This window comes from Aspergillus ruber (genome assembly GCF_000600275.1).
Source record: "Aspergillus ruber CBS 135680 unplaced genomic scaffold scaffold00039, whole genome shotgun sequence".
Classification (NCBI taxonomy): Eukaryota; Fungi; Ascomycota; class Eurotiomycetes; order Eurotiales; family Aspergillaceae; genus Aspergillus; species Aspergillus ruber.
The window spans coordinates 116,533-141,851 of NW_024467335.1; the positions used below are offsets into that span (position 1 = coordinate 116,533).

At 50.9% G+C, this 25,319-nt stretch overlaps 13 protein-coding genes across 13 annotated transcripts; 6 read left to right on the top strand and 7 right to left on the bottom strand.

The window, feature by feature from the left end:
* Positions 1–625: 625 nt before the first annotated feature.
* On the bottom strand, positions 626–1,452 carry EURHEDRAFT_381407 (DASH complex subunit DAM1; the record flags this gene model as incomplete). Its single annotated transcript, XM_040779411.1, has 4 exons — positions 626–833; positions 890–944; positions 1,004–1,061; positions 1,135–1,452. 4 exons carry the CDS (start codon positions 1,450–1,452, stop codon positions 626–628), a joined length of 639 nt encoding a protein of 212 aa, XP_040634748.1.
* A 711-nt stretch (positions 1,453–2,163) lies between these two features.
* Positions 2,164–3,503, top strand: EURHEDRAFT_518690 (CRAL-TRIO domain-containing protein; the record flags this gene model as incomplete). Its single annotated transcript, XM_040786706.1, has 3 exons — positions 2,164–2,802; positions 2,856–2,897; positions 2,955–3,503. The coding sequence occupies 3 exons, from the start codon at positions 2,164–2,166 to the stop codon at positions 3,501–3,503; spliced, it is 1,230 nt and encodes a 409-aa protein (XP_040634749.1).
* Positions 3,504–3,703: 200 nt separating this feature from the next.
* Positions 3,704–4,731, bottom strand: EURHEDRAFT_406375 (HIT family protein; the record flags this gene model as incomplete). Its single annotated transcript, XM_040780457.1, has 6 exons — positions 3,704–3,811; positions 3,891–3,905; positions 3,975–4,067; positions 4,260–4,328; positions 4,492–4,574; positions 4,692–4,731. 6 exons carry the CDS (start codon positions 4,729–4,731, stop codon positions 3,704–3,706), a joined length of 408 nt encoding a protein of 135 aa, XP_040634750.1.
* A 1,019-nt stretch (positions 4,732–5,750) lies between these two features.
* EURHEDRAFT_381410 (M20 family metallo-hydrolase) lies at positions 5,751–7,257 on the top strand (the record flags this gene model as incomplete). Its single annotated transcript, XM_040779412.1, has 3 exons — positions 5,751–5,866; positions 5,947–6,261; positions 6,312–7,257. The coding sequence occupies 3 exons, from the start codon at positions 5,751–5,753 to the stop codon at positions 7,255–7,257; spliced, it is 1,377 nt and encodes a 458-aa protein (XP_040634751.1).
* A 135-nt stretch (positions 7,258–7,392) lies between these two features.
* Positions 7,393–8,418, bottom strand: EURHEDRAFT_389861 (40S ribosomal protein eS10; the record flags this gene model as incomplete). The annotated part of the gene is made up of 5 exons (XM_040779800.1): positions 7,393–7,788; positions 7,843–8,003; positions 8,129–8,178; positions 8,251–8,270; positions 8,350–8,418. The coding sequence occupies 5 exons, from the start codon at positions 8,416–8,418 to the stop codon at positions 7,534–7,536; spliced, it is 555 nt and encodes a 184-aa protein (XP_040634752.1). The 3' UTR covers positions 7,393–7,533.
* Positions 8,419–8,621: 203 nt separating this feature from the next.
* Positions 8,622–9,506, top strand: EURHEDRAFT_438645 (telomere maintenance SDE2 family protein; the record flags this gene model as incomplete). The annotated part of the gene is made up of 1 exon (XM_040783453.1): positions 8,622–9,506. A coding segment is annotated over one exon (885 nt), but the record flags the coding sequence as incomplete, so codon positions are not given.
* Positions 9,507–9,794: 288 nt separating this feature from the next.
* On the top strand, positions 9,795–12,092 carry EURHEDRAFT_416834 (uncharacterized protein). The gene is made up of 2 exons (XM_040783061.1): positions 9,795–10,271; positions 10,336–12,092. Exons 1-2 carry the CDS (start codon positions 9,818–9,820, stop codon positions 11,838–11,840), a joined length of 1,959 nt encoding a protein of 652 aa, XP_040634754.1. The 5' UTR covers positions 9,795–9,817; the 3' UTR covers positions 11,841–12,092.
* A 27-nt stretch (positions 12,093–12,119) lies between these two features.
* On the top strand, positions 12,120–14,028 carry EURHEDRAFT_416835 (pyridoxal phosphate-dependent aminotransferase). The gene is made up of 8 exons (XM_040783062.1): positions 12,120–12,295; positions 12,345–12,386; positions 12,462–12,876; positions 12,930–13,135; positions 13,185–13,264; positions 13,319–13,486; positions 13,540–13,776; positions 13,827–14,028. Exons 1-8 carry the CDS (start codon positions 12,170–12,172, stop codon positions 13,864–13,866), a joined length of 1,314 nt encoding a protein of 437 aa, XP_040634755.1. The 5' UTR covers positions 12,120–12,169; the 3' UTR covers positions 13,867–14,028.
* A 350-nt stretch (positions 14,029–14,378) lies between these two features.
* On the bottom strand, positions 14,379–15,887 carry EURHEDRAFT_465733 (mannitol dehydrogenase family protein; the record flags this gene model as incomplete). The annotated part of the gene is made up of 1 exon (XM_040785041.1): positions 14,379–15,887. One exon carries the CDS (start codon positions 15,885–15,887, stop codon positions 14,379–14,381), a length of 1,509 nt encoding a protein of 502 aa, XP_040634756.1.
* Positions 15,888–16,454: 567 nt separating this feature from the next.
* EURHEDRAFT_465833 (epsin) lies at positions 16,455–18,300 on the bottom strand (the record flags this gene model as incomplete). Its single annotated transcript, XM_040785046.1, has 4 exons — positions 16,455–17,782; positions 17,831–18,051; positions 18,106–18,175; positions 18,228–18,300. The coding sequence occupies 4 exons, from the start codon at positions 18,298–18,300 to the stop codon at positions 16,455–16,457; spliced, it is 1,692 nt and encodes a 563-aa protein (XP_040634757.1).
* Positions 18,301–19,129: 829 nt separating this feature from the next.
* trpE (anthranilate synthase TRP2) lies at positions 19,130–20,888 on the bottom strand (the record flags this gene model as incomplete). Its single annotated transcript, XM_040786707.1, has 4 exons — positions 19,130–20,442; positions 20,512–20,585; positions 20,668–20,813; positions 20,877–20,888. 4 exons carry the CDS (start codon positions 20,886–20,888, stop codon positions 19,130–19,132), a joined length of 1,545 nt encoding a protein of 514 aa, XP_040634758.1.
* Positions 20,889–21,344: 456 nt separating this feature from the next.
* EURHEDRAFT_416837 (uncharacterized protein) lies at positions 21,345–22,555 on the top strand. Its single transcript, XM_040783063.1, has 2 exons — positions 21,345–22,094; positions 22,156–22,555. Exons 1-2 carry the CDS (start codon positions 21,421–21,423, stop codon positions 22,505–22,507), a joined length of 1,026 nt encoding a protein of 341 aa, XP_040634759.1. The 5' UTR covers positions 21,345–21,420; the 3' UTR covers positions 22,508–22,555.
* Positions 22,556–23,136: 581 nt separating this feature from the next.
* On the bottom strand, positions 23,137–25,240 carry EURHEDRAFT_518700 (WD40 repeat domain-containing protein; the record flags this gene model as incomplete). Its single annotated transcript, XM_040786708.1, has 5 exons — positions 23,137–23,163; positions 23,231–24,814; positions 24,875–25,023; positions 25,081–25,097; positions 25,191–25,240. 5 exons carry the CDS (start codon positions 25,238–25,240, stop codon positions 23,137–23,139), a joined length of 1,827 nt encoding a protein of 608 aa, XP_040634760.1.
* Positions 25,241–25,319: the final 79 nt, after the last annotated feature.

A 25,319-nucleotide genomic window follows, 5' to 3' on the forward strand; every position in this document is an offset into this window, starting at 1 on the left:
CAGCTCCAATAAACCAGACGATATTCCCTGACCCGAATCGTGATTTATAGTATAGTCTCTGGTGTTGTGAACAGCCAGTGGCCCTCAGCTTTTCACTCGTTGCGATGAGACAAGAAAAGAGCGATCCCGGGGTTCGGAGGTGATAAGGATTCGGGACGGGGTTTGATCCGCGACCCCGTAGGGATAGTCAGATGTTATTTAGAACAGTACTTACTGCTAAGTAAAAAAAGAAAATGATGGCAAGAGAACATATTATGTTCTAATTTAGATGCTAACAGCTAGTTCAAACGTATGCGACTCTTGTTGTGACCGCCACCAAAGGAGATTACAATCGCCATATCCCATTCCTGCCTCTCCATCACAAAATGCTATATCACATGGGACCGCACGTCTCAATCTTTTACCAGGAGGCTGTAGTCCTTCGCGTCAGACGAGGAGAGTGTCGTTCTTTGTCATCCCGTTCCAAGCTGCTAGTGACCGAGCAGATGTGGGACTGGTGCAATGGCTTCCAGATAGACCAGGCCATGTGATATGTCCTCAATGGGCGCTATTCTCTTGCTATGGTATCCCATTCGTACTCTTATTCTAATCGCTTTATGTTGTTGCAATAGCGGGTTGCATGCGTTCAACGCACTCCCCTTCCTCGAGGCAACGCACTGGGACGAGCTCGGCTCGTGCCTCGTGTTGTATAGCGACCACCAGTTGTCCCACGAGTAGTTCCACGAATAGTCTCACGAGTAGAAGAACCTCTTGCGCGAGGAGCGGAATATCTGGGTGTCGACTTCGAAGAGACCGTGGTAGGAGGGCTTTCGAGGAAGGAAGTGTCCGTGGTCCTATTATTAATTCCGTTATTAGCACCACGACCTCTAGCACGAAGCCTTCTACTCACATGAACGTAGTTTCGCCATCGTTCGCTGTCGGTCGGGCTTCTTCAACTTCAGCCTCTGTATGAGCGTTAGCAATTGTAGTCGTGGTACTCAGTATTAGTGCAAGTTGACTGTACCCCTCTCTTTTTCTGCCTCTGTTTGTTTCACTCTTCGGAAGGAATCAGGAATAGGAGCCTGCATAGGATTCACGAGTTAGCTTTCCCACTTCAATAGATACTGCAGAAATTCTAGGCCCAAGCAATCGTACCTCTGGATAGTCCACACAAAATGCATTCATATTCAACCCGTAGAGAAAACTGGCGAAGCTCTCGCTGAACCGCGTCAAGCTTTCGTGTAACAGCTGCAGGTGCATAAAGTTGGCCTCGAGATCCGCCATTGAGTCTGCTAATTCCGCAAACTGGGGTTCCAAGGCGTTTATAGCAGGCTGCGAGTATCCTGCATTGCTGATGCTACCGCCATAGCCATGGGCTTCGCGAAATGATGACCGAGAGCTTGGGCGCAGAGGGGTCGTAGGCCTGGAGGGAAGTCGTTGGCGCGAGGATGAACGAGACACAGACGGTTCCATCTTCTCTGTTCGATTATAATCGGTATAGTGTATGGTGTCTGCGAGAGAAAAACGGTTGTTGATGGTGTGTTTTGGTGGAAGATCCCCCGCCTTTATCCGCCGGCGCTCACCTGACCGAGATCTCCGGCTTCATCAATCCCCATATAGACAGCAACTTTGCTAGTGGTAACACGCCAGGTAAAGAAAGCGGATCTCTCGGTTTACATTTCCAGCCTTGTGATTGACGCTAATGAGAGAATTGACCATTCCTGTTTAGTCAATCACGGCTGTTTTCCTACTAGTATTGCCTCTCTATCCTCTCACGCGAACATTTTCCCTTGCGTTTCAGAGTAGCGGCAGATGCACAATTGCTTATTCCCACGCCGCCGCCTTATCCAATCCTCGGCCAATTCCATTCGCTCGTCGTCATCTGTGCCTCGAAGTGCTCAATTCCCCAGTCCCTCCAGTCCCTCTGGACCCCTGAAGCCTTCCCCAAGCCGGCGCACTCCGCCCACACGACCCTTCTCCACTTTTCCGTTACCCTTTGTCAGAGCACCGAAACGGGCTTCGCAATCCTTCTGGGCTTTCGCTTTCACTCTTCTTTTCATCGGCGGAGGATCCTGGATATACTTTGACGCCGAAAAGCAATCGCTACAACCGTCCAATTCCGAAGAATCGCCACCTGACCAGCCGCAAGAACCCTTCCTTGGAATCGTTGATCTCCTACAGACAATGCCTGTCGACCAGCCTCCGGGAACCGTGGGTAACCTCACTCACGAACAAGAAGCCAAGTTGCAGGAATTCTGGAAGTTAGCTCTCAAGACGTTTGGTGTCAAGTCCGAAGAAACAAAACAGTCGAGTGTTTCTTCCTTCAACGTTGCCGACGATGACGATAAGCATGGACAATCGAGGGAGTTCCAGCAAGCGCTTGCCGACATGTCGCCAGAGGAGATTCGGGTAACCTACTGGAATATGGTAAAGCATGACAACCCCGATTCTCTCTTCCTGCGGTTCCTGCGGGCACGGAAGTGGAACGTCAAGAAGGCCTTTATCATGTTCATCTCGACAATACGCTGGAGGAGCAAGGAGATCAAGGTCGACGATGATATCATGAGAAACGGCGAGGCTCTTGCTCAGAAACAGTCGCAGAGCGCCGACCCTGCGGAAAAGAAGAAGGGTCAGGATTTCCTAGACCAGATGCGTCTGGGTAAGAGTTACTTGCACGGTGTTGATAAGAATGGCCGGCCGATCTGCGTTGTTAGGGTGCGGATGCATAAGGCAGGTGAGCAGAGCGAGGAGTCCTTGGAGCGTTTCACTGTCTACGTGATTGAAACGACCCGGATGATGTTGCCTCCGCCGGTTGAGACAGCGGTAAGTAATTGGCATCTCTAACGATGGCGAAACGGAAATCTAACAAGAACTAGACCATTGTCTTCGACATGAGCAACTTTTCTTTGGCAAATATGGTAAGTCGGGTGCTTGTCAGAAGGCTTGCTCAATCACTAACGATCGATCGATCTCAGGACTATGCCCCCGTCAAGTTCATGATCAAATGCTTCGAAGCAAACTACCCCGAGTCCCTTGGCGCAGTTCTTGTCCACAAAGCTCCGTGGCTCTTCTCAGGAGTCTGGAGCATCATCAAGGGCTGGCTCGACCCCGTCGTGGCCGGCAAAGTCCACTTTACTAAGAACGCCAGCGATCTCGAGAAATTCATCCCCCGAGACCGCATCGTAAAGGAACTCGAAGGCAGCGAAAACTGGGAATACAAATACGTCGAGCCCCAACCCGACGAGAACAAGGCGATGGAAGACACGGCCAAACGCGATGTCCTGGTCGCTGAGAGACAGGAGATTGCCAAGGAAATCCAGGATGCCACTGTCTCTTGGCTTTCCGCTAGCGCCAGCAAGGACAAGGAGGCTATCAGCTTGGCTGAAGAGCGGAGAAATGGTCTCATCAACCGGTTGAGAGAACACTACTGGGTGCTTGATCCCTACATCCGGTCTCGGTCATTGTATGACCGAACCAATGTGATCAAGGGTGATGGAAAGGTTGAGTTCTACCCTGGCGCTTAAGAGGGTATTGACATGTATGGTATGATGAAGTAGATCGTCTAAATGTGTCGCATGATGATTTAAGCATTCTAGATCTAGATAGTTGCATTTTGTTGGTAAATTTACGCTATATGTTCAGTTCTATTGCAAATCCTCTGGTAACGCATAAATTGAATCTCATTATTTTGGGTATTCTTTTCAGAAGCTGTACCGCAATGTCTTTACATTTTAGCCTTGAGCTCCTCGTGGAGAGCCTTGAGCTTGTCCATGTCCGCGGGCTTGGAAGGCCAGCCAACACCGAGACCCTCTGTCTCATTGGGCTTGGGGATCTGTCATAGTGGTTAGTATAATGATGCGGCCAAGGGTGGAGAATAATCGGCATGGGAAAACATAGTATAAGGAACATACCATGTGGAAGTGGACCTATACAAAGAGACGTAGATTAGCATATGCCACATTGACCGACCTCCTTAAGACGGGAGGGGGCCTTACATGGTCAACAACCTGGTGCGCAATGCGACCATTGTTTTGCAAAATATTAAAGTCCTCAGCACCGCTAGCCTGAGCGACCTTCTTCGCGACGGGCTATTAAAAAAAAACACCGCCGTTAGCATTCATTACCACCAACTAACCATACTTGCATGACCGTGTGAGGGGAATCCGGTCCAGCTGCATCATATCACCCAAGGTCCCCGGGGATTGACGCCAGCCGGAAAGTTATATAAAGCCAAATATTTCCCGGTTCCGTCACTGCTCGTTTTTGACGTCTCAACATACCAGGATCTCGAGGAGGTCCTCGTCGGGGATATCGGTGAGCTTCTTGCCGTGGAACTTGGGGATCACGAGCTGTTGGGATAATTCGGATTGTTAGTGATGTTTCTTTCTAAATCAAGCATAAATTTGGAGACACTGGACAGACGGAAAGCAAGGAAGTGTATATCGGAACTTCCTCGCTGCTCGATGACTATACACCATTGCGTTTGAACACCGGTGCGGGGGAAGAACTCACCGCGTGGCCACGGCTCAGAGGACCGATGTCAAGGAAAGCAAAGACCTTCTCGCTGTCGTAGAGCTTGAAGGAAGGGATGTCACCTGTAATTGATACGAGCTTAGCGGATTTTATCCATTGAAAGCTGTCCGGGATAACTGTCTTCAAGGCGTCGAGCTCAAGTAGCAAGAGCTCGACAAGGTAGGCAAGGAACTATATACCCTTGATGATCTTGCAGAAGATACACGCAGCGGAAGACATTATGTGTTGTTAGATGCACTAGAGTAATGCAGTAAAAAAAAGAAGAAAAAGCAAAAAAAGAAAACAGTTATTATGTATAAACAGCAGAACAAGCAGATATGAGGTTATCCGGAATGATGCGGGGTCGCTGGCGGCTGGAAGGAAAAATAAAAACGACGAAGATAAGGAGGTTCGAACGCGCGATGTCCTAGTTTATGGGTATATAGGTCACTGCAAACTGTGCTTTGTGAGGAGTGGGACAAGCTAGCTCAGAACCCATTTCTTGCCTTTTACCAGAGATGGCCGTGGCTTGCCCAGAATACTCCTCTCCTAAATCTTTGGAATCCTTCCATCGACATAGTTGTCGATTTTTACTGTTCTGTTTTTGCTTCACAAACATCCACATCTTTTATTTTATTATTCTCTCTTTTTTCCCGCATCTTATCAACTGGGATTCATCTTTTTACAAGTCACCGGTGCGTATACTATCTGCTGACGTCCGTGCCCCGAACACACGACGTCCCTACCAAAGACATGCATCTGAGCCATGGCTATGATGGTTCGACACTTTCTCCTCGGTTATCTCACACTATTTTGCGGAGTTTACGACCAATTCCATGGCAAATACTGAAACCCTCCGCATTCCGTTTTCCAATCGACGGCTATGGTCTAATGAAAACCTCCGAATTGACAGTCGATTATACTTCCTGCTTTGAAATGAACCTCCAATCTCTCGACATCGGCTAAAGGAGCATGCATGGACACTGACCCCGCTTGAACGCTTATCTCAAGTCTCACTAGAGCTTCCTGTTTCGGCAATCGTCTCCAAAAAAAAAAAAAAAAAAAAAAACCCAGGTCTACCCCAACAGCCAGGGCCTTTATAAGACGTCGTTATCGGGACAGGGCGCTTTGAATCAAACATGATGTCTGTCTTTCGTACAGCTAGCATATTAGAAAAAGTGCCATTTAGGACATTATCCCGAACTACAGAAAGTGCTACGCAGCAATATCGGACGTTTTCAATCTCCAGGAAGCTAGCCATGTTGTCGACAGAATTGTCCGAGGCGGAGGTGTCGGCCTTGATGGCTAACAAGGAGCGATTGGCAAAGGACCTTCATCATAGTTGTCGATGGGGATATGGCGTTCGATGGGGGGAGTGAGTATCCAGCATTTCAGTCGTACTATGTACTGTTAGAGTTGATTCCGCCAAATGACTGGACTAATACATGATACTAGTGGATCAACAGACACGGGCATGCAACGCCTCTCCTTGTCCCATGAGGACAAACAGGTGCGGGATTGGTTCATCGAGACGACAAGAGTGCTGAAATGCAACGTCACCGTGGACGAGATGGGAAATATCTTCGCTGTCCGACCTGGTCGAAGGAAGGACGTCCCTCCCACATTCATCGGTAGTCACTTAGATACGCAGCCAACAGGCGGTCGATACGACGGCATCCTGGGTGTCTTGTCCGGTATCGAGACTCTGAAGGTCATTGATGAGATGGGCTTAGAGACAGAAGGGGGCATAGGTGTTGTTAACTGGACAAAGTAAGCCCTACTTACCATTGAGGACGACCACCGTTACTAACGCCCTACAGCGAAGAGGGCGCCCGTTTCCCAATCAGCATGATCTCTTCTGGAGTCTGGGCAGAATGCATCCCACTCTCGAGAGCCCATAACCTCAAGGAAGTGCCCACAGTCGCTTCCCTCCCAACAGCCTCCTCTGCCCCCGAGACTATGAAATCAGCCCTCGAGAAGATCAAATACCTCGGCACCGTGCCTTGCTCCTACAAAGAAACACCAATGGCCGCGCACTTCGAACTACATATCGAGCAGGGCCCACATCTTATCTCCGCTGGGCAACGAGTTGGCGTCGTAACTGCAGTGCAGGCATACCGCTGGTTTCGCCTTAACATTTTTGGAAGAGACACCCACACGGGAACGACGTCGTTCGAACACCGCGCAGATGCCCTATACGCCTTCGCGCGTATGATGGTATGCGCTCGCGAAGTCGCAGCAGCAAAAGGCTGTCTTTCCAGTGTTGGTATCGTAGAAGCAAAGCCCGGCAGTGTGAACACAGTCCCTGGGCTGGTCAGCTTCACGCTCGATATTCGCGGACCCGAGACTGAAATGGTGGCATCAGTCGAAGCCGAGTTGAGGAAGGAATTCGATGTCATTGCCGCAGAGGAAGGCAAAGGCATTGGCAAGCCGTGCCGCGTCGAATGGACCCTGGACTTCGATTCACCGGCAGTCAAGTTCCATGAGAGCTGTATCAACTGTGTGCGGCAATCTGCTGAAGCGGTCGTTGCTGGTGCTGGTGTGTCGGAGCCGAAGTCACTGGTGCGCACAATCATGAGTGGTGCTGGTCACGATAGTGTGTTTACTTCGAAGAGAGTCCCGACGAGTATGATCTTTGTGCCATGTAGGGATGGACTCAGTCATCATCCGGAAGAGTATTGTTCTGCTGATGATTGTGCGACGGGTACATCTGTGATTCTGCAAGCAGTCATTCGGTACGATCGTAAGAGATTCGTATCGGCATGATGTATGGAATAGAAGTTCGCTAGGTGATCAGGGGTGTTAATCTCTATACAACTGTTTACAGATTGAGCGAGATGTTGTCATTACAGCGATATGTTAGGCGACAGCGACAACGCTTTTTTTTTTTTTTTTTGAAATGTTCCCTTTTTTTTAATTAAGAAAATAGTAGATGTACAACAATGCAGTTCGTTTCGAACCTCTCTCAAAGCCTACTTAAACCGCATCTGCACCATCCACCATTAATCCCATGAAGGAGACCGAGTAGCGGACAACACCTTCTTAAGAAGCGGGAGCACCACGGCCACGGCCGAAACCACCACGGAAGCTGGGGTTGAACTCGCCGGGGGCACCACCCTCCTTGCCACCTTCCTCGCGGCGGCGGTAGCCACCCTCACGGGGAACGCGGGGACGGCGCTCGCGCTCCTCACCACCGAGCATGCCGCGGGGGGGAGCGTGAGAGCGCTGCTGCTTGATGTGAGTGGCAGGGACGACCTCAGCGGGGAGGTGCAGCCATTCACGGAGGTAGTCAAGACCCTGGCAATAGTCAGAATTGTGTTCTCGTTCTTATGCGACAAGGGTGAAACAAACCTCGGGGGTGAGGGTGTAGTAGTAGTACTGCCACGAGAACTGGGTCTTGACGTAGCCGCGGGAGTTGAGCGACTGGCAGGCCTTGATCACGTAGAGGTTCTTGGTGTCAATGTCGCCGTGCTTGGGAAGGTTGAAGTCCTTCTTGGCCACGAGCACACCCTCTATTCATTCCAAGTCAGCGATTATCCTTTATGTATAATCGGCTCGTGTTGTTCCAGGCGTATAACAATTTATAAGCCAAGCCAACGTCGAGCGATTGGGGATTCATTGTCGGTCGTTCACATACCACGGAAGAGGTACTCGTGGATCTTCTTGCGGTCGTCCTTGGGGATAAGCCTGGAGCATTGTCAATATATTTATAATTCTTTCGCTTCAAACAAGCATTGGGATAATAATAGAGACACTTACATTGTCGCGAGTTCCTGGCGCTATTCGGGGAATCGCTCAGACAACGTCAGGAAAAGTGGTTTGTTTAAATGATAGGAATGATCAGAGTGGAGCGGGAACCTCTCGAGAAAAGTGCGACGTTTCCCGTTTCGGAGCGCTTGCTAGGGTTGGCGCCCTATCACATGACATTCATATCATCGCCTGAATCCTCAGGCAATAAACAAGCTGACTCAGCCGAGCCTTATCGAAGTCTCCGCATCCTGACTTCAACATCGCCTCTGGATCCAGACAACACGCCGTCGCGCGGCAATCCTAGGAATCCGCTGCTATTCAATTTCGAAATCCAGAACCCGAACACATATCACGAAACCGAGTACAACTATTCCAATATGGCTGAACAAGTCAACATTCTCCTCTCATCCTTTCCAGGACTTTCGCTTCCCTCAACCGTCTCCTTCTCCCTCCCATCCATCTCGACCCTCTCAGACCTCACCGAGAAGGTCGTCTCTCTTCTTCCATCGTCCGTGCCATTTCAATCGCTCATTTTAACCACAACCAACAACAAGCAAGTCGTCCGATCCTCAGACCATATCCAATCCCTTCTCTTTGCCCACAATGGTGAATCCTCAATTACTTCCAATCTCCTTCCCCTCCGCCTCACCGTGCGGTTATGCGGAGGAAAGGGTGGTTTCGGATCCCAGCTTCGTGCCGCCGGTGGACGCATGTCGAGTAAGCGCAAGCGCACCCAAGGCGACGACAATGCTTCCAGCCGCAACCTCGACGGCCGGCGTATTCGCACTGTTAACGAAGCCAAGGCCCTAGCCGAATACCTGGCTGTTAAGCCCGAAATGGACCAGAAGGAGAAGGAAGAGCGTCGGCGCCGGTGGCAGTCTGTCGTGGAGGTTGCGGAGAAGCGTCAGGAGGAGTTGAAGAACGGGGGCGGAAAGCATAAGGTTGATGGTCAGTGGATGGATGATAAGGAGGAGATGAATGAGAAGGCGCGCGAGGCTGTGATGTTGGCTATGAAGGAGGGTGCTTGGACTGATAATCTTCGCGATACGATTATGGGTGGATCTAGTACGAGTGCCAGTGAGGACAGTGAGAATGCGGCATCGTCCGGTTCTGAAGGAGAAAGCGAGGAGGATAAGGCTGAGAGCTCATCTGGGTCAAACAAGACCTCCGCGGCCCCCAGGAAGTTCATCGGTTTCGACGACGATGATGAATTCATGAGTGATTCTGAGGAAGAGGAAGATCCTGAGGGCAAAGGCAAAGGCAAAGGCAAGGCATAACTACCTAGCGACACGGAGTATTTGATTTTCTTATTCAACGGCGTTGTTTAGCATTCCTTAGAGGGTAGCTCCCATGTACATAGTCATAATTTTTGAACACCATTTCTCTTGATACTTGGTTCAATTGCGTCAACGTAAATTTGTTAATCTCATCAATATGAGTACATTTCTACGCAGAGCTCCTGCAAATATTCCGTAGAATGGCCATGCTCGCCACTGGATTTCGGTGGATCAAGCTGCCGCCGCAGCGATAAAAAAAGGCATTGCTTCCCCCATCTCCGCAACACCTACCAAACATTATGGCGCCATGTCTTAGAGGGATTGCTTCGAGGGCAGTCAAACTGCATCATATTACTCCAACACCTTTATACCGAACCCGACATATCCCCAAAGTGTTACCGTCGCAGTCACTTTTCTCGCCGAAATCATTCTACGGTCACAGCACAATCAGCCGGTGCAACTTTTCTTCGAGTATCCAGCCATGCGCAAATCTAGATACAGTGATGAATACCATTCCCATCTGCTGCCCCGGATGCGGTGCCTATGCGCAAACAATCGATCCCGGTGAACTGGGCTTCTACGGCGAGGGCAGGCGGCGGAAGTTTGCTAAGGGTCAGTCAGCACCCAAGGAGGAAGACAAAGATGCAGGGAATACCGAGGAATTGAAGACCGAGGGGGAGGCCGCGGCAGAAAGAATCGAGAAGGTGCTCCGGGATGCAGAAGAGAAAGGATACACGAGGCCTGCGCCTAAACGTATGTGGAAATGCTATGCTACTGCGCACTGTCTTTCAATTTTGCTAACGAAATGCCGTTTTAGATGGAGCCATGCTTGAAAAAGCAGCTAGTACCGCCAGTCGATACCTCGAAGCGGCCACCTCTCACGCACCAGTTTGCGACAGATGCCACGACTTAACACACCACAATAAAGCAGTATCCGCGCCCTCGCCTACGATCGACTCCGTTCGAGCATTCCTCGACAAATCGCCGTATAAGCATAACCGTGTCTACCATATCCTTGACGCAGCGGATTTCCCCATGTCCGTCATTCCGAACATCTACGAGGCTCTCTCGCTCCAGGAGCAGCTCTCGCGAAACCGAAGAGCGACAGACGGCAAGTACCGAGGAAGCAGGAAGTTACCTACGATATCGTTCATTATAACACGTTCCGATCTCTTGGCCGCAACGAAAGATCAGGTAGATACGAAGATGGAGTACATGCGCTCTGTGTTGCGTCAGACATTGGGGAAAGACGCGGAAGATGTGCGGTTGGGGAATGTGCATATGATTAGCGCTCATCGGGGTTGGTGGACTCAGAAGGTCAAGGAGGAGATTAAGGACCACGGTCAGGGGATTTGGGTGGTTGGCAAGGCCAACGTTGGGAAGAGCAGTTTCATCGAAGCTTGTTTCCCCAAGGACTCGAGGAACCTGGAAAAGATTACAGAGCTGGTTGAACGCCGTCGTCAGGAAGAATTAGACGTTGCGAATCAGAGCCAAGCTCAAACTCCCATGCTTGATCCTGACAGCCTTCTACCACCTGCTCCTCGGGAGGACCTTTATCCTGTTCTTCCAGTGGTGTCATCTCTACCGGGAACCACGGTATCGCCCATCCGTATCCCGTTTGGCCGCGGAAAGGGCGAGATGATTGATCTGCCTGGACTCGACCGTGGTCAGCTAGAAGACTACGTACGCGACGAGCACAAGCGCGACCTGATCATGTCCAAGCGGCCGAAACCGGATCGTCTTTCTATCAAAGGAGGCCAGTCGCTCCTTCTTGGTGGCGGACTCATCAGAATTACACCGGTAAATCCAGAAGACGTGTTAATGGCAGCCTGCTTCGTCCCTCTAGAAACCCACATCACAAAGACCGAAAAGGCAATCGAAATGCAAGCCGAAACACGGCCATACCGCGGCGAACCCATCGCCAAGGAAGGTTTCAGTCAAGTAATCAAATCCGCCGGAACCTTCGACCTAAAACACGACGTGACAAGATCTCACCTACCAACTTCGATCGCCAAAGCTGTGGAAGACAACAAAGCCACATCGCCTCCCTTACCGTACAAAGTGATGTCGACCGATCTTTTGATCGAAGGCTGTGGATGGGTCGAGCTCACGGTGCAGGTCCGGGCTAAGACGATGTCGGCCGATGCGGAGTCACCAAGGTCCTTGCCCCAGGTCGAGGTTTTCAGTCCGAACGGTCAACACATTGGATCGCGGATGCCGATTGAGTGTTGGAAATTCATTGCTCAGAAGAAGGCATCTGATAAGCGTAAGCGAGGGCCTCGTGGTCGGCAGAATATCGGTCTGCAGAGGCGGGCTCGGTAGTATAGTTGGCATAGGATATGAGTTGGATGTCATGTCGTTATGTCGTTATACGTGTCTTTTTCTGCTGTTCAATAGCTGTAGCATAGCGATTGGTGTTTTATGTGGGATATGCGATTGTGTACAATACTCTACTCTTTCTCCTTGCATGCATTTATACTCAAATGATCAACGGGATTTTCTAGGCATTTCGCTAATTATTACTATTGACATTTGAGCACATTTCTCTGTGGAGACCTCTATATTAACCTCATCCCTCATCAATTCATTCTCAATTTATACACTTACCTCTCTTTCTTGCAATTAAACACCCAATTCTCGCTTGGTTGAATATGTTGTCCTCTCGCGGTGCATCAAGAGCAGAAATGCTCGATATCCCATGGCGCTATGCGGCTCCCCACACATACGACAAGGAAACAAACCCCACGGGGACTATTTCCTTTGGAATGGCAGAGCATGTATGTTTCTAATTTTCCTGTGAAATGGAAAAAGTACTAACGCAAACAGGGCCCAATGCGCACCGAAATCGCCAACTATATTAACCAAAAGGTCCGCTTCGCACACATCCACATATACATGCATCTCCCCCCCAAAAAACAGAAACCCTGACATGCTTGATCTCAGGTAACCTTTACCCCAGACTCAGTAGGCTACCGCCCCTCACCCCCCTCCTCAACCCGCCTCCCAGCAGCCCTCTCAACCCACCTCCATGAAATCCTCCACCCTCACCCTTCCAACACCACCTCCCTCACTCCAGAAACCATCTTCGTGGCTAGCTCCGCAACGGCCCTAGGCCACATGCTGGGCTTTTCAATTGCTGAGCCCGGAGATGGGATTTTGGTTAGTCGGCCGGTGTACGGCCGGTTTGAGCTGGATTATGGTGTTGAGGCGGGTGTGGAGATGGTGTATGCGGATAACGATGTTGAGGAGGGATTTGAGCCTGGGGTTGTTGGGGCGTTTGAAAGTGCGCTGAGGGCGGCTGGGGAGAGGGGGGTTAGAATTAGGGGGGTTTTGATTGTGAATCCGCATAATCCTGTTGGTATGTATATCCTCTACTTGCGTGATTTGTGCAGACTGGTTGACGAGGTTTAGGACGGTGTTACCCAGCCGAGACTTTGACAGAAATAGTCAAGTTCTGCAGTCGACACCAGCTGCACCTTATCAGTGATGAGGTCTATGCTTCTTGTATTTTTGACTCGGGGAATCCGGATGCTGTTCCGTTTACTTCGGTTCTGTCGTTGGATCTCCCAGCGTTTATTGACCCTAACCTTGTACACTTGTTGTACGGATTTAGCAAGGTAGTTTTACTCGCCTTCCACCATTCTATGTTCAAACTAATTATAATAGGACTTTGCATCTGGTGGCCTCCGTCTCGGATTCCTGATTTCCCAGAACGGGGAGCTTCGTCGTGCTTGTCAGGCTATTCTGTATGCCTTCCTCCAGTACAACTTAATCTGAAAGTCCATACTAATAGTACACAGACGCCTACACAGCACCTCCACCGCCGCCGTAACAATCGGCGCAACGATCCTCGAAGACAGACAATTCGTCTCCGATTTCTTCGCCAAATCCAGCCAGCATCTCACCTCGACATACAAGATCACCACTTCGACCCTGGAAAAGGAGGGTATCAATTATGTCAAGGGAGGGTAAGCATCTCTTCTTCCCTTGATTATGGACAGCTGTTCACATATCATAACAGAAACGCAGGTTTCTTCATCTACATAGACCTCTCCCCGTACCTTGCCCTCCTCCCTGACATCATTAACGGTATCAACGGCATTTCAAAAGCAGAATCGACCTACGAATACGCCCTAGCGCAGAAATTCCTCGACGCAGGCATATTCCTGCATCCCGGGGAAGAACACGGTAAGAAGCCAGGATGGTTCCGGTTGGTGTTCTCTCACGAGGAGGAAGTTCTGGAGGAGGGGCTGAGGAGGTGAGTTATCTTTATTGAGGCTATATTGGGACGAGTGCTAATTGGTATAGGTTCGTTGGTGTTTTGAGGTCTTTGCGTCAGGAGGAGTAGGCTTGGCTGTACTAGTAATGTATATAGGTGTTAGTAATGCGTCATTATTTCGAGTAGTTAACCGACTCCCCGCCCAAGTCTCGGGGATCTCGGTTACTTATTACTTGAAGTTGTGTTCCCTCGTCACTATCCCCGCTCTCACCACTCTTCAAACTACATCATGTCCCTGAACAGCGAGTTCTGCTTACTTGTTCTGACAGTGAACCGCGCAGCTGACTACTGGTGTTCTACAGTCTATGGTAACTTTTGCCCTACTCTCCGAGCTTCTAGGTCAAGCCAACTCTTTCGGGAGGTTCTCCTCAGCGGAACGAATTACGGAGAACCGCCACCTGAATGTTAGGACGTGCAATAGTGAGAATTTTATCTATCACCGTTTGCCTCTATGTCGCGCTTTTCCCGTAAAACCACTCATTCATAACACATGCAAAGAAAACATAAAACATAAAACATCGCTAACACACGCAGGTGTACCTTTTCCGCCAATCCAACAAAGCAGCCCCTAGCCATGGCAATTAGTCAATGTACTTGGGAAGCGTCTTCAAGATGCCGTCTCGGGCAATATCCTCCATAGCCGTGGTGATCTCCTGCAGGAAGCGCTTGTCACCGCGCAGGTCGTCACCGAACAGGTTCTTGATGCTGAGCAGCTCAGCCGGGCTGGTGCCTCCTGCACGAGCCTTGGCCTGGAGCTCCTCGCGCATCGGGTCGTCGACCGCGAACGTGTTGCCGTTGTCATCGACACCGTTGAGGTAACGGAACCAAGCGGCCGCGACGAAGGACAGACGACGCAACGGGCCGTTAACCCACATCGCCTCGGCAATCGACGGCATGATGAACTGTGGGATCTTGCCGGAAGCATTGAGGCAGATGCGGGGCAGCTGGTCCATGATTGTGGGGTTGGTGAAGCGCTCGATGAGCGTGTTGCAGTACTCATCGATGTTGACGCCGGGGATCTCGGGCAAGAGTGGCTTCACCTCGTCCTGCATCATTTGCCACACGAATTTGTGGAAGAGCGGGTTCTCCATAACTTCGTGGACATATTTGAAGCCTGCCAGCTGACCTGGGTAGCCGATGGCCGAGTGGCTGCCGTTGAGCAGGCGCAGCTTGTGCTTCTCGAACTCCTCGACGGCGTGGACATCCTTGACAACCTGAACCCCGACCTTCTCGAATGGTGGGCGGCCGTCAGAGAATTGGTCCTCGATAACCCACTGCATGAAAGGTTCCGTGACGACTGGCCATGCGTCCTCAATGCCAAAGCTGTCTGCGAGTGCCGTCTTGTCGGCGGCCCCTGTCTGAGGTGTGATACGGTCAACCATGGCGTTGGGGAAGGCGCCTTGCTCGGCAATCCACTTGGCAATCTCGGGGTTGCGCAGACGCGCAAACGACTCGAGCATGTGCCGCGTGATGGAGCCGTTCTTCTGCATGTTATCGCACGACATGACAGTGAAAGGCTTGAGACCCTGCTGGTGGCGCCGTGCCAGAGCGGCGTAGAGGAAGCCGAAAGTGGTACGCGGAGCCTTCTCGTTGGCCGGGTCGAGGTCGAATTGAATGTCAGGGTGCTCACTCTGCAGCTCGTGCGAGTTCTCGTTGTAATAGTAACCGCTCTCGGTGATAGTGAGCGACACAATGTGGGTGTCTGGGTGGGCCATCTTGGTGATGACGGCCTCGCGGTCATCAGGTGCAAAGAGGAAAGAGTTGATGCTGCCAATAACGTGGGCAAGGCTTCCCTTGGCCGAACGCTCGATGACGGTGTAGAAGTGGTCCTGCGAACCCAAGGCATCGCGCATGGCGACATCGAAGGGCTGCAAGCCAACACCGGCAATCGCATAGTCAGTCACACCATGATTCTGCATCAATTGGTCGACATAGACAGCCAGGTGAGCTCTGTGGAAGCCGCCGACGCCGACGTGGACGATTCCCTCCTTGACAGCGCCACCGCGTTGGTAGGTTGGGACCTTGATTTGGGCCTCACTTGCCGCCGAGATTTGCGACAAGTTCTTGCTGTTGAGCTTGAAGGGTGCCATTATTATTATTATCGTGAGTAGAATGGATTGAAAGATGAAAGAAGGGATTGCTGTGATTGAATCGACGAGTGCAGCTTTTCTAGGTCACCGCCGGTTTCGACTGCTTACATCAGGTGGCGGGGTGAAAAACTGGAGCCCCGGTATAAAGACCCCCGGTTTTGGTGTCCTCCCCCCCCCACACAAATCTCGTTAGTATGATGAGAGAACCCTTGTGGAGTTTGCCTTTTCTGGCCGTCGGTGAGTGGCGGGTAAAAGAAAAAAAATACAAATAATAATATACTCGGTAGTTAAGTACTGGTATGTAGGAGGACATGAGCTATGAAAACAAGAACTTATTCAACACAAGGAAATATAGCAAGGGGGGTTAATCTTTAAACAGAGGAAAAAGTACAAGCAAAAGACCGAATAGAGTATACTAGATAGATTCTCTTTCTTCATATGCAGAGAAGCAAACCAAGTCAAAAACAATAGCAGAAAACAACTTTGGTATCCGGAATCCGACATTGCAAAACCCCCAACCAAAGTAACAACCAGCAAAATGAATTGAAAACACCAGAAATCGCAGCATCACAGATCAATCAAACTCCCACCCTGCTGTTGCTGTTGCGGAGGCTGTCCGCCCCACGGATTGTTAACAAAGCCTGTCTGCTGTGGCACGAACTGCTGCTGTTGCTGCTGTTGGCCAAAGAATGGGTTGTTTCCTGTCTGCGCGGCTTGCAATCGTGACATACCCTGACCCGCAGAGTTGATGAATGTACCTGGCGCGGTGTGCTGTGCGGGAATACGGAGGTCGCCGACGTTTCCGAAGGTGTCCTGACCTTCGCCCGAAGAAAGAAGGGCATTCAGACGAGCGTGGTGAGGGTTGTTCATCTGTGGAGGAGTGCTCTTGGGGGGTTGAGGAGCGGCCATAGGCGAGGGCTGGAAGTTGGTGATGGGGTTGGTGGCGCTGGCGGTGAATTGCGTGGTGGCGCGATCTTCTGAGAGAGTGTTGAGGCTTGGGGGCCCTTGTGTCAATGGCGAAGTGGGTCGGTACTGTGTACGAGCCGCGAAGGGGTTGTTGGAGCCGGTTGGCATGGGTTTTAGGGTATCAGCGGGTTGCGAGGTGGCCCAGGGGTTGTTGCTACCGGCCGAGGGGTAGCTCTCCTGCTGCTGTTGCTGTTGCTGCTGGAGCATCATTTGCTGCTGCTGCTGCTGCTGCTGTTGCGCCTGCTGTGAGTACACATCCATTCCATAGGGGTTGTTGGTGCTGAATGCGGTATGTTGCGGCTGAAGCGTCGCCTGCGGCTGCAAGAAGTTGCTTTGTTGACCGTAGGGGTTCTGGTCGAAAACACCGGGCCCGTATCCATTCATGCCGGTAGGTTGACTCTGGAAGCCGGTTGGTTGTGCATATTGGTTGTTCAGATAGCCAGTCGACAGCGGCTGTTGCTGATTGATCGGGTTACCGAACCAGTCCACTGCGTTCTGCTGCTGGTAGCCCTGGTTGTATCCGGTCGCCTGAGCGGGAGTAGCCTGCACAGGGGCATCATCGAAAAGCGACTGCGCATTGCTCTCTTCCAATTCGCGCTTGCGAAGTTCCTCCTCTTCCTTGCTGAGTCGGATCGCCCGGGCCAAGTCCTCGTCATCCTCTGCCGCTTCTATGGCCTTCGCGCGCCGTCTCCGTTCCTCCTCGGCCTCTGCCTTGCTTGCCTCGATAGCCAGACGATACTCGGTATCATCCTCATCATCGTTCTGTCGCCGACGCGGCCGTTCTGCCCGGCGCGGAGGTTCGTAGCCCATTTGTTGATAGTCGTCGAGTCCGCTGACGCGCGATTTCCAGAGTTTACGGTCGGAGCGTTCACTGCGCAGTCTGTCTTCGTCCATGACAAGAGAAGTAAGTTCCTTTGCGGCGACGCGAACTGCATAAGTTAGCATTACAAGAAATAAAGTCGCAGAATGAGACTCACCATTCTGTCCAACGTCCCTCCCCTCCTCATCAACATATTGAAACTCGCGCAGAGTCTTGATGATATACACATTCTTCCTCGCCCACGTAACAGACAACTCGGAACCCTCGTGCAGACAGTAATCGAGAACCTTTAGCGATTTCAGGACGTGGCGCCAATTCTTGCCCTTGTCGTTCAACCGCTTATCCAACATATCCATGATTTCGTAGAAATCTGTAGGACTGAACGACTGTCAGCTTGAAGCCTTGAATCGCATCAAGTACGGGAAAACCTACCTGCCAAACGTCATGGCGGCGATTTCAGCCATGTCGGTGCCCGTCGGGCCCCAGGGGTCATTACTTGTGGCTGCATTGGTCAGTACTTTCTAAGAACGTCCTTCTTTCTGGCATAAACGTACCATTTCGAACCTTGACCTGCACGCCCGAATAACCCTTGGTAACGTTCTTGACGCTTCGCACGACTTTAGACATAGTGGTGGTGAGATGCTGTACCAGGCAGCGAGAATACGACTCAGATGAAACCGATCCGTAACCTCCTCAAATTATAGGATTAATATGGCGCGAATTCGATATGATAGGAGTAAGAGTGAGAGTAGAGCCAGAACTGTTGTCCGGAGTGAAGAGGAGAGTGAAGGGTAGATGGTAGTAGAGGCAAAGAAGCGCCGGCGAACGGTCGTTATCGCGCGGCGTTGGGCGAGTGGCTGGTGCCGCGTTCGGAGAGGAACTGGAATGAGTGGCGGAGGACAAGGGATTCGGAATCCGGAGTCAGGGATGTACAGAATAGGATATTAAAGTGAATTATTGTACAGAATAGTATAGTGGTATCTGTACCCCGTAGTGTAGAGGTAGAGGTGGTAGTAGTGGTAGTAGTGAGAACGGAAAAGGGATGGATAAAGAAATGGAGGCTCAGCGGAAAATGACTATGACGACGCAGTGCAGAGCAGTATTTTCAATAGTAGTAGTACTCTTCTCAGTACTTTCCCGTGAAACTAGCGGTCTTGGTTATAAATATCGCAATTGCACTGCGAGATATAGCTATGTACTGTACTCTTCTAAGTAAAAAAGATGCCATACCGTTGAATCGTGGCGAAGGCCGCGTAACCTAGAATAAACTGACTGTCAGAAAGGAAAGGGTCCTCTTCTACGTCACCGCTTTGACACTGCACCGCCACAGTTGTACAGTAACATACTGTAGTATTCTGTATTTATTCATATCCATCATTTCACATATCCAGACGTAGCAGGAGTAACTAGAAAACATACCCAACATGCAAAAGATACCAAAACAAGAGAGATAGGACTATGCCTCCCGCTCCAAGCTCAAATACTTCGCCTCCGCCCCCTTGATGCACTGGATATTAGCTCCCAGCTTGTTCAACGTCTCCACGTACTCGTCGTACGGGTCAGAGTCGAACACAATACCACCTCCTGCCTGGAGATACGCGATGCCGTCCTTCAGCATCATCGTCCGCAGCGCAATGCACGTGTCCATCGCACCAGGCAATTCCTTCGAACCGTCTGTGCTGGACATGTTGAATCCAAAGTATCCCACAGCTCCCGCGTAGACTCCACGCTTCTCGCCTTCCAGCTCTGCAATCAGCTGCATCGCGCGCACCTTGGGAGCTCCGGACACGGTTCCTGCCGGGAAGATGGAGCGGAAGGCGTCGAAGCGTGTCTTCTCAGGTCGTAGTACACCCGACACCTGCGACACCAGATGCTGCACGTGAGAGAACTTCTCGACAACCATCAGACGGTCCACCTGTGTGCTCATTGGATCGCACACCCGGTTGACATCGTTGCGCGCCAGGTCGACCAGCATGACGTGCTCGGCACGGTCCTTCAGACTTCCGCGCAACTCGTCCGCCAGCGCCTCATCTTCCTCGACAGTCTTGCCGCGCTTCACTGTGCCTGCAATTGGGTGCGAGATGATGCGACCCTTCTCCTCCTTGGCCAACAGTTCCGGACTGGCTCCCACGAGCTGGAATGCCTCGCAGTCGATGTAGAACAGGTACGGCGAAGGGTTGACAGTGCGAAGATGGCGAAAAAGGTTGAAAGGATGGAGAGAAGTAGGACGTGACAACCGCTGCGACGGTACCGTCTGAAAGATGTCACCCTTGCCGATATGCTCCTTAAGCTTCGTCACATGGCTCTCGTAGCCCTCACGACCAATGTTAGACGTATATTCCTGGTTCGGAATAATCGGACCCTGCGGAGGCAGAGGGTATTCGGGCTGAAGCAGGATATCAATAGTACGCTGAATGGTTTCTGCACCCTTGCAGTATTCGGCTTCCAGCTCAGCATCGGAGTTCGGGATCGAGATAAAGGTGATAACCTTGACAACCTGGAAGAAGTGATCAAAGGCGACGATGGTGTTGTACATCATAAAGAACGATTCCGGAATACCCAACACATCCTTAAGCGGCCGCTCCGTCTTGGGCTCAAAGTACTTCACACAATCGTACCCCACGTAACCGATGGCTCCTCCGGTGAGAGGCGGCAAGACCAACCCAGGGACTGTCGCAACACGGTATTGGGAAAGTTCACTCTCCAGGGCTGGAAGAGGGTCGCATGCGGGGCCATGGCCAGGACCAGTCTTGAGGACTTTATGGGGGTCTGGTAGACATTGCGACTTCGGTCAGATTCTGCACCCAAACCAAGATTCGATAGAGAAAAAGAACGTACCTGCACCAACAAAACTGTATCTCCCGATGGTCTCCGTAGTCGCAGCACTCTCGTAAAGGAACGACAATTTCGATCTATCGCGCAATCCATCGTCAGTCTTTTTTTCTTCCAGTATCTACCTCACACCCCACCACGGTGATTATCCTCGCAACCCACTTCTCTGAGATTTTCAAGTATGCCAACGTAGGAGTCAAAAGGTCTGCAGGGATCGAAGCCGTCAGGGGGAGCAGGTTTGGGGGAAATGCTGTGTTCCTCGTGCGAGAGATCACATCGGCAGCGGTCTCTAGAGTGGGCACAATCGCCTGACTCATTAATATCGATTTCTCGAAGTCACTGCGAGACAGATCAGAAGGCAAGTTACTTACAGGAGGCACCATTTTGCCGGTCTGTTAAGAGTAGTCTCTGCAGTAGAAGGATGGAGAGGGAGGCGAATAGAGGAAGAACAGGAAGAGCGAAGACAGAAGAGAGGCAAGAAAGCCAGCGGAAGGGAATTGCAAGAAAAGAAGTTAACGAAAGAAAGCCAAGGCCCGTCCGTCGTACAGGAATTGGCCAGACAACTGGTTGCAATGAGCTGGTCCAACAAAGTTCATATACAGAGAATGCATGCAGTGAATTAAGCAGTCAGCTGAAGCTACAGTGCCCACTTGGGTTTAGCGTCATCCTCTTTGGGAAAGACAGTGAAATGCCAAGTCTGTCTTGATGCCGGAGTCTTCAAATATACTGCCTAAAACCTCAGGCTATGATTTTACTCAGAAACAGAAGGCGGTGTCCCTGTCACCCCTGTACCTTACCCGGCCGGAGACGATGATGACACCGCGAATCGCTGACAACCAAGTCATTGTCCACCTGTCCAACATCCTTATCGACGTACATACATAGCATACATGCATGCATACGACTACATTTGATATGGATCCACCTTCTGCTCTCACCCGTCATTCTCAAAACCACGATAACGATCCACTTTCTCTCTCTTTTGCAGATTCCGGCATAGATATGGAGCTAGAGATGGAGCTTCAGCTTCCCCAGACTCAAACGCAAACCCAGACCTCCGAAGCACCAACAGGACCTGATACAGAAGTCGACGGCGGGGAAACAAGAACAGATAGTCTCCACCTTGCAGCGCGACTAGCGAAACTTGCGATAAATGCGAGGAAGGGCGATAATGGGGCTAAATCGCGATCGTTCTCGAAAAGCGATACAGCGATTCTCCACCGCTGTTTGAATACTATCGAAAACACACTATCGCTACCTAACGATGACGACAATGACCCTCGTCCAACTCTCACGCAGGAAATCACCAAACATCGACCTCAGAGTCTTAATCTTACTCCGCATTACCCATCGCCTCCGTCAACAGTAGCAGAACCATCGCCATCGGCGGCATCGCATACGACAGAACCGAGATCAGAGCCACACCCGTCCGGATCGCAACTCACCGCTATTTTGGAGGAAGTCACTGCGCTTGGTAATGAATTGCATATGAGGCGTCGCGAGGCTTTTTATATCTATGAGCTGTTTACTCAGAAATGTCAGGGATTGGAGCGGAGGGTTTCTGGGTTGGAGGGCGAGGTTCGCGAGTTGTAAGTGGTCCCAAAATTGTATGAATAAGTCATGTTCAAGCTAACTGTATTGCTACTGCAGGAACGCAGACATCTTGGAAAACTCGATAGAACGCGAAGGACTCCGGGGAACGGTTTACGGTCTGGAAAACTGGGTGGACGGATGGCAGCGTGATCACGAGTTGGCAATAATCCAAGCACGAGAAGCACGGAAGGGATGGACGAAACGCAAACCCGCCCGGAGAGAAGATGACGCTGATGCCTTGTTCGATGGCATAACCGCGTGGATGCGTGGGTGGAAAGATGTCGAGGAGGGCTTTCAAGCCCGGGAACGTGAGCGCGAACAGCGACGGGATGAAAGACGGAAGCAGCAGCCATTGGACGTTATTCCTAATAATCACCTTCCATTATCTAGTGCAGGCGAGGACAGCTGAATATTAATATCGATAAAAAGAACAATCAAAACCCTTGAAAGTTATAAGCACAATGTTGATATCCTCAGCCAGCTGTGTCAACTCCACCCGATGAGCAAACAACGCCAACCGTAGGTGTCCATCGTAAAACCAACCAGTGATTCACAAAAAAAAAAAAAAAACAGACATAAGATATTCTGACATTCGATAAATGGTATAATGGGACCAGAAATCAGTGTGATCGATCAGCAAAATATTCCATATTAGCAAAATATAAAGACATCTCCCAAACCGCATGATTCGCCGAGATCGCCTGCCTTCCTTGCCAACCCGCGCCGTTTTGTGTTGTCTACCCAAAGCCAATAACCCTTAATTCGAAGTGCAAAACGTAAAATGACGAGAAAGAATTCAAAGCAGCTCTGTACTCCGGTGGGATCCGATAGTCGCCAAATCGGGATAAGGCCTGAATGACCCTAAGATAACTGATGTCTTTAAGATTGTGACACATCCAAAGTTGCTAAGTCCGTTTCAAGGTTGCAGAACTGTCATCGAGTCCCGTCTTGTACGTATGTTCATCAGTTCCGGACATGCTAAAGCCAAATGACAATATGCTTCGCTTTCGATAATAGATGTAAATGGTTAAGCCGTTTTCAGCGTTGTAAATTCACAATAGCCATCTGATAGATGATCACAATGATTAGTTATACAAGCACACTTTTCACGATTGGTGGGGTTGCAACAAACCTGATGACCAACACCAAAGGCAAGCTTTTTCCCATTAGTATCCCAGGAAAGAGACCGATCAGGCAGCGAATCAGCCGTTCCATTGTGCCCATTGATAGCTTGGTCCGGACCTTGTTTGGCGTCTTCTGAACCTGGAAGCGTCCACGTGGCCATAGCAGAGCCACCACGCTCAGCATTCCAAATATACAATCTGTCCTTACTGGCGGCCGCCAAGGCATAACCATCCGGTGAAAAGCATCCGACAAGGGCGGGAATGGACGGACCGAGGAATAGACGGTGAATGCATTCGAAACGCTTCGACTCCGGGTCAATATGCCAAATCTTGACGGTGTCGTCGGCCGATGAAGACGCAAGGACAAATGGAGATTGTCGAGAATCAGCACGAAGCTCAAGAGCTGTGATGTCACCCTGGTGTGCGTCGTCTAGGCGCATATCATGCGTGGGAACCCAGAACGAAGCGGTAGATGAGGACGCAGCTACTGCCATGGACGAGGAAGGCCCGGCACTAGCGCAGCGAATAAATGTCCATGTGGTGTCAGATGCACCAGACGAGAACGTCCGGGTGATGTGAATACTTGAGTCGACCTGACATTGGTAGACCGAACCATCGCTGCATGCATAGGCTTGATTCGGCCCAATCCAGCTCAGGTCATAGATAGACCCATCAATCACCTGGGGCGCAGGGAACATATCCGGCCGTAATGAATCGTCCCAGAGAGCCAGCTCGGAGACCCGACTGTCCGATGCAACAACAACCAGATGCGAGCCACTTTCTGCCCAATGCAATCCTGTAATCATGCGGGGTACCTCGGGCAAAAGGTCGACTGCATGGCCATGCACATCGTACATGGTAATTGAGCCGCGCATGTCATTGTAGGTTGCGACGGCCAATTTCTGGCCAGTTGGGTCCCATGCCACGGCGGAGACGCAAGTGTCCTCCCGGGAGCCATCAACCAACTTTTCAGGCACTGGCTGTGATGAGGAGGACAGTTTCCACAGACTACAAAAGGTATCACCGGCTGCCACGACAACGGTGGGATCTTGTGGGCGCCACAAAGTTCGTGTCACGTGATCTTTACCAGCCACATCCAGTAGGGCGGTGCCGGGGCTGAGGTCAGCGGCCTTGGCGGGGCTGATCTGGACGCCAACGCTGTGGCCGGTCGCCAAGGTAGGCGGTGGGGGCGGCGGTGGCGGCGCGGTTGGTTCCTGGCCTTGCGATTCCGACCGAGTCATGCTTACATCCCCGTCATTGTCGATGGTTGCATCGGCAACAGGGGATTCATTCTGATCCCTGTGGATTCCGTTGGTGTCGATTTCCATAGAACTCCCATCGCCGTTTGTAGCAGCAATAGCGACGACATCCGAGCGATCTCCCTTGCGTGACTTTTTGCCAGCCTCGGTTGTCAGGTGACCGTTGATCGCAGCGTCTCGCGCCACTTTGCTGGTTGGCGAGACAAGCGCCGCGTGGTCCGCACCAACAGCGGCGGCTTCAACCGGGCCAGCTGGAGTGCGCAGCGATTCCGATTCGAGTGGTTGTGGTCCGAAGAAATAACTGGATGGGGTAAAAGGGACCAAATTCCCTTTCTGTGACGGATCCTGTTGATTAGAAGTCGCAAATAAAAAAAAGAAACGAACAAATCATACCTTGTCGAGAGACTTTTCGAGCTCATGATACTGTAGACCTTTTTGAACCAAGGACACCAGCGCATGGGTTCTGATGTAGGGAGCAAATGGTAAACTCTGCGGATCATGGTTCCATGCACGCTGTAGCATTACAGCAGCATCACCAAGACCTGGAATAGCTTGTTAGACAGGGATAGGGAGTCATAATTAGAAAAGTGATCACCAACCCGACTCCTGGAGATACCTGTGGAAAAGCTCAATTAGCGATCCAAAAAAGTAAAAATTCATTGGTCAATGCATCCACGTTGGATATTACTATGGTGATTGTAATACGTACCTCCATATTAAATAATTGACATGATGCGAGGTTAGATCGGGGTGCGACATTGTTACATGTGTGAGAGGGAGCTATGGCGCAGGAACCGCTCGCATGCCAAAACAGGCCTTTTTCGATTGGTGAGGGGAT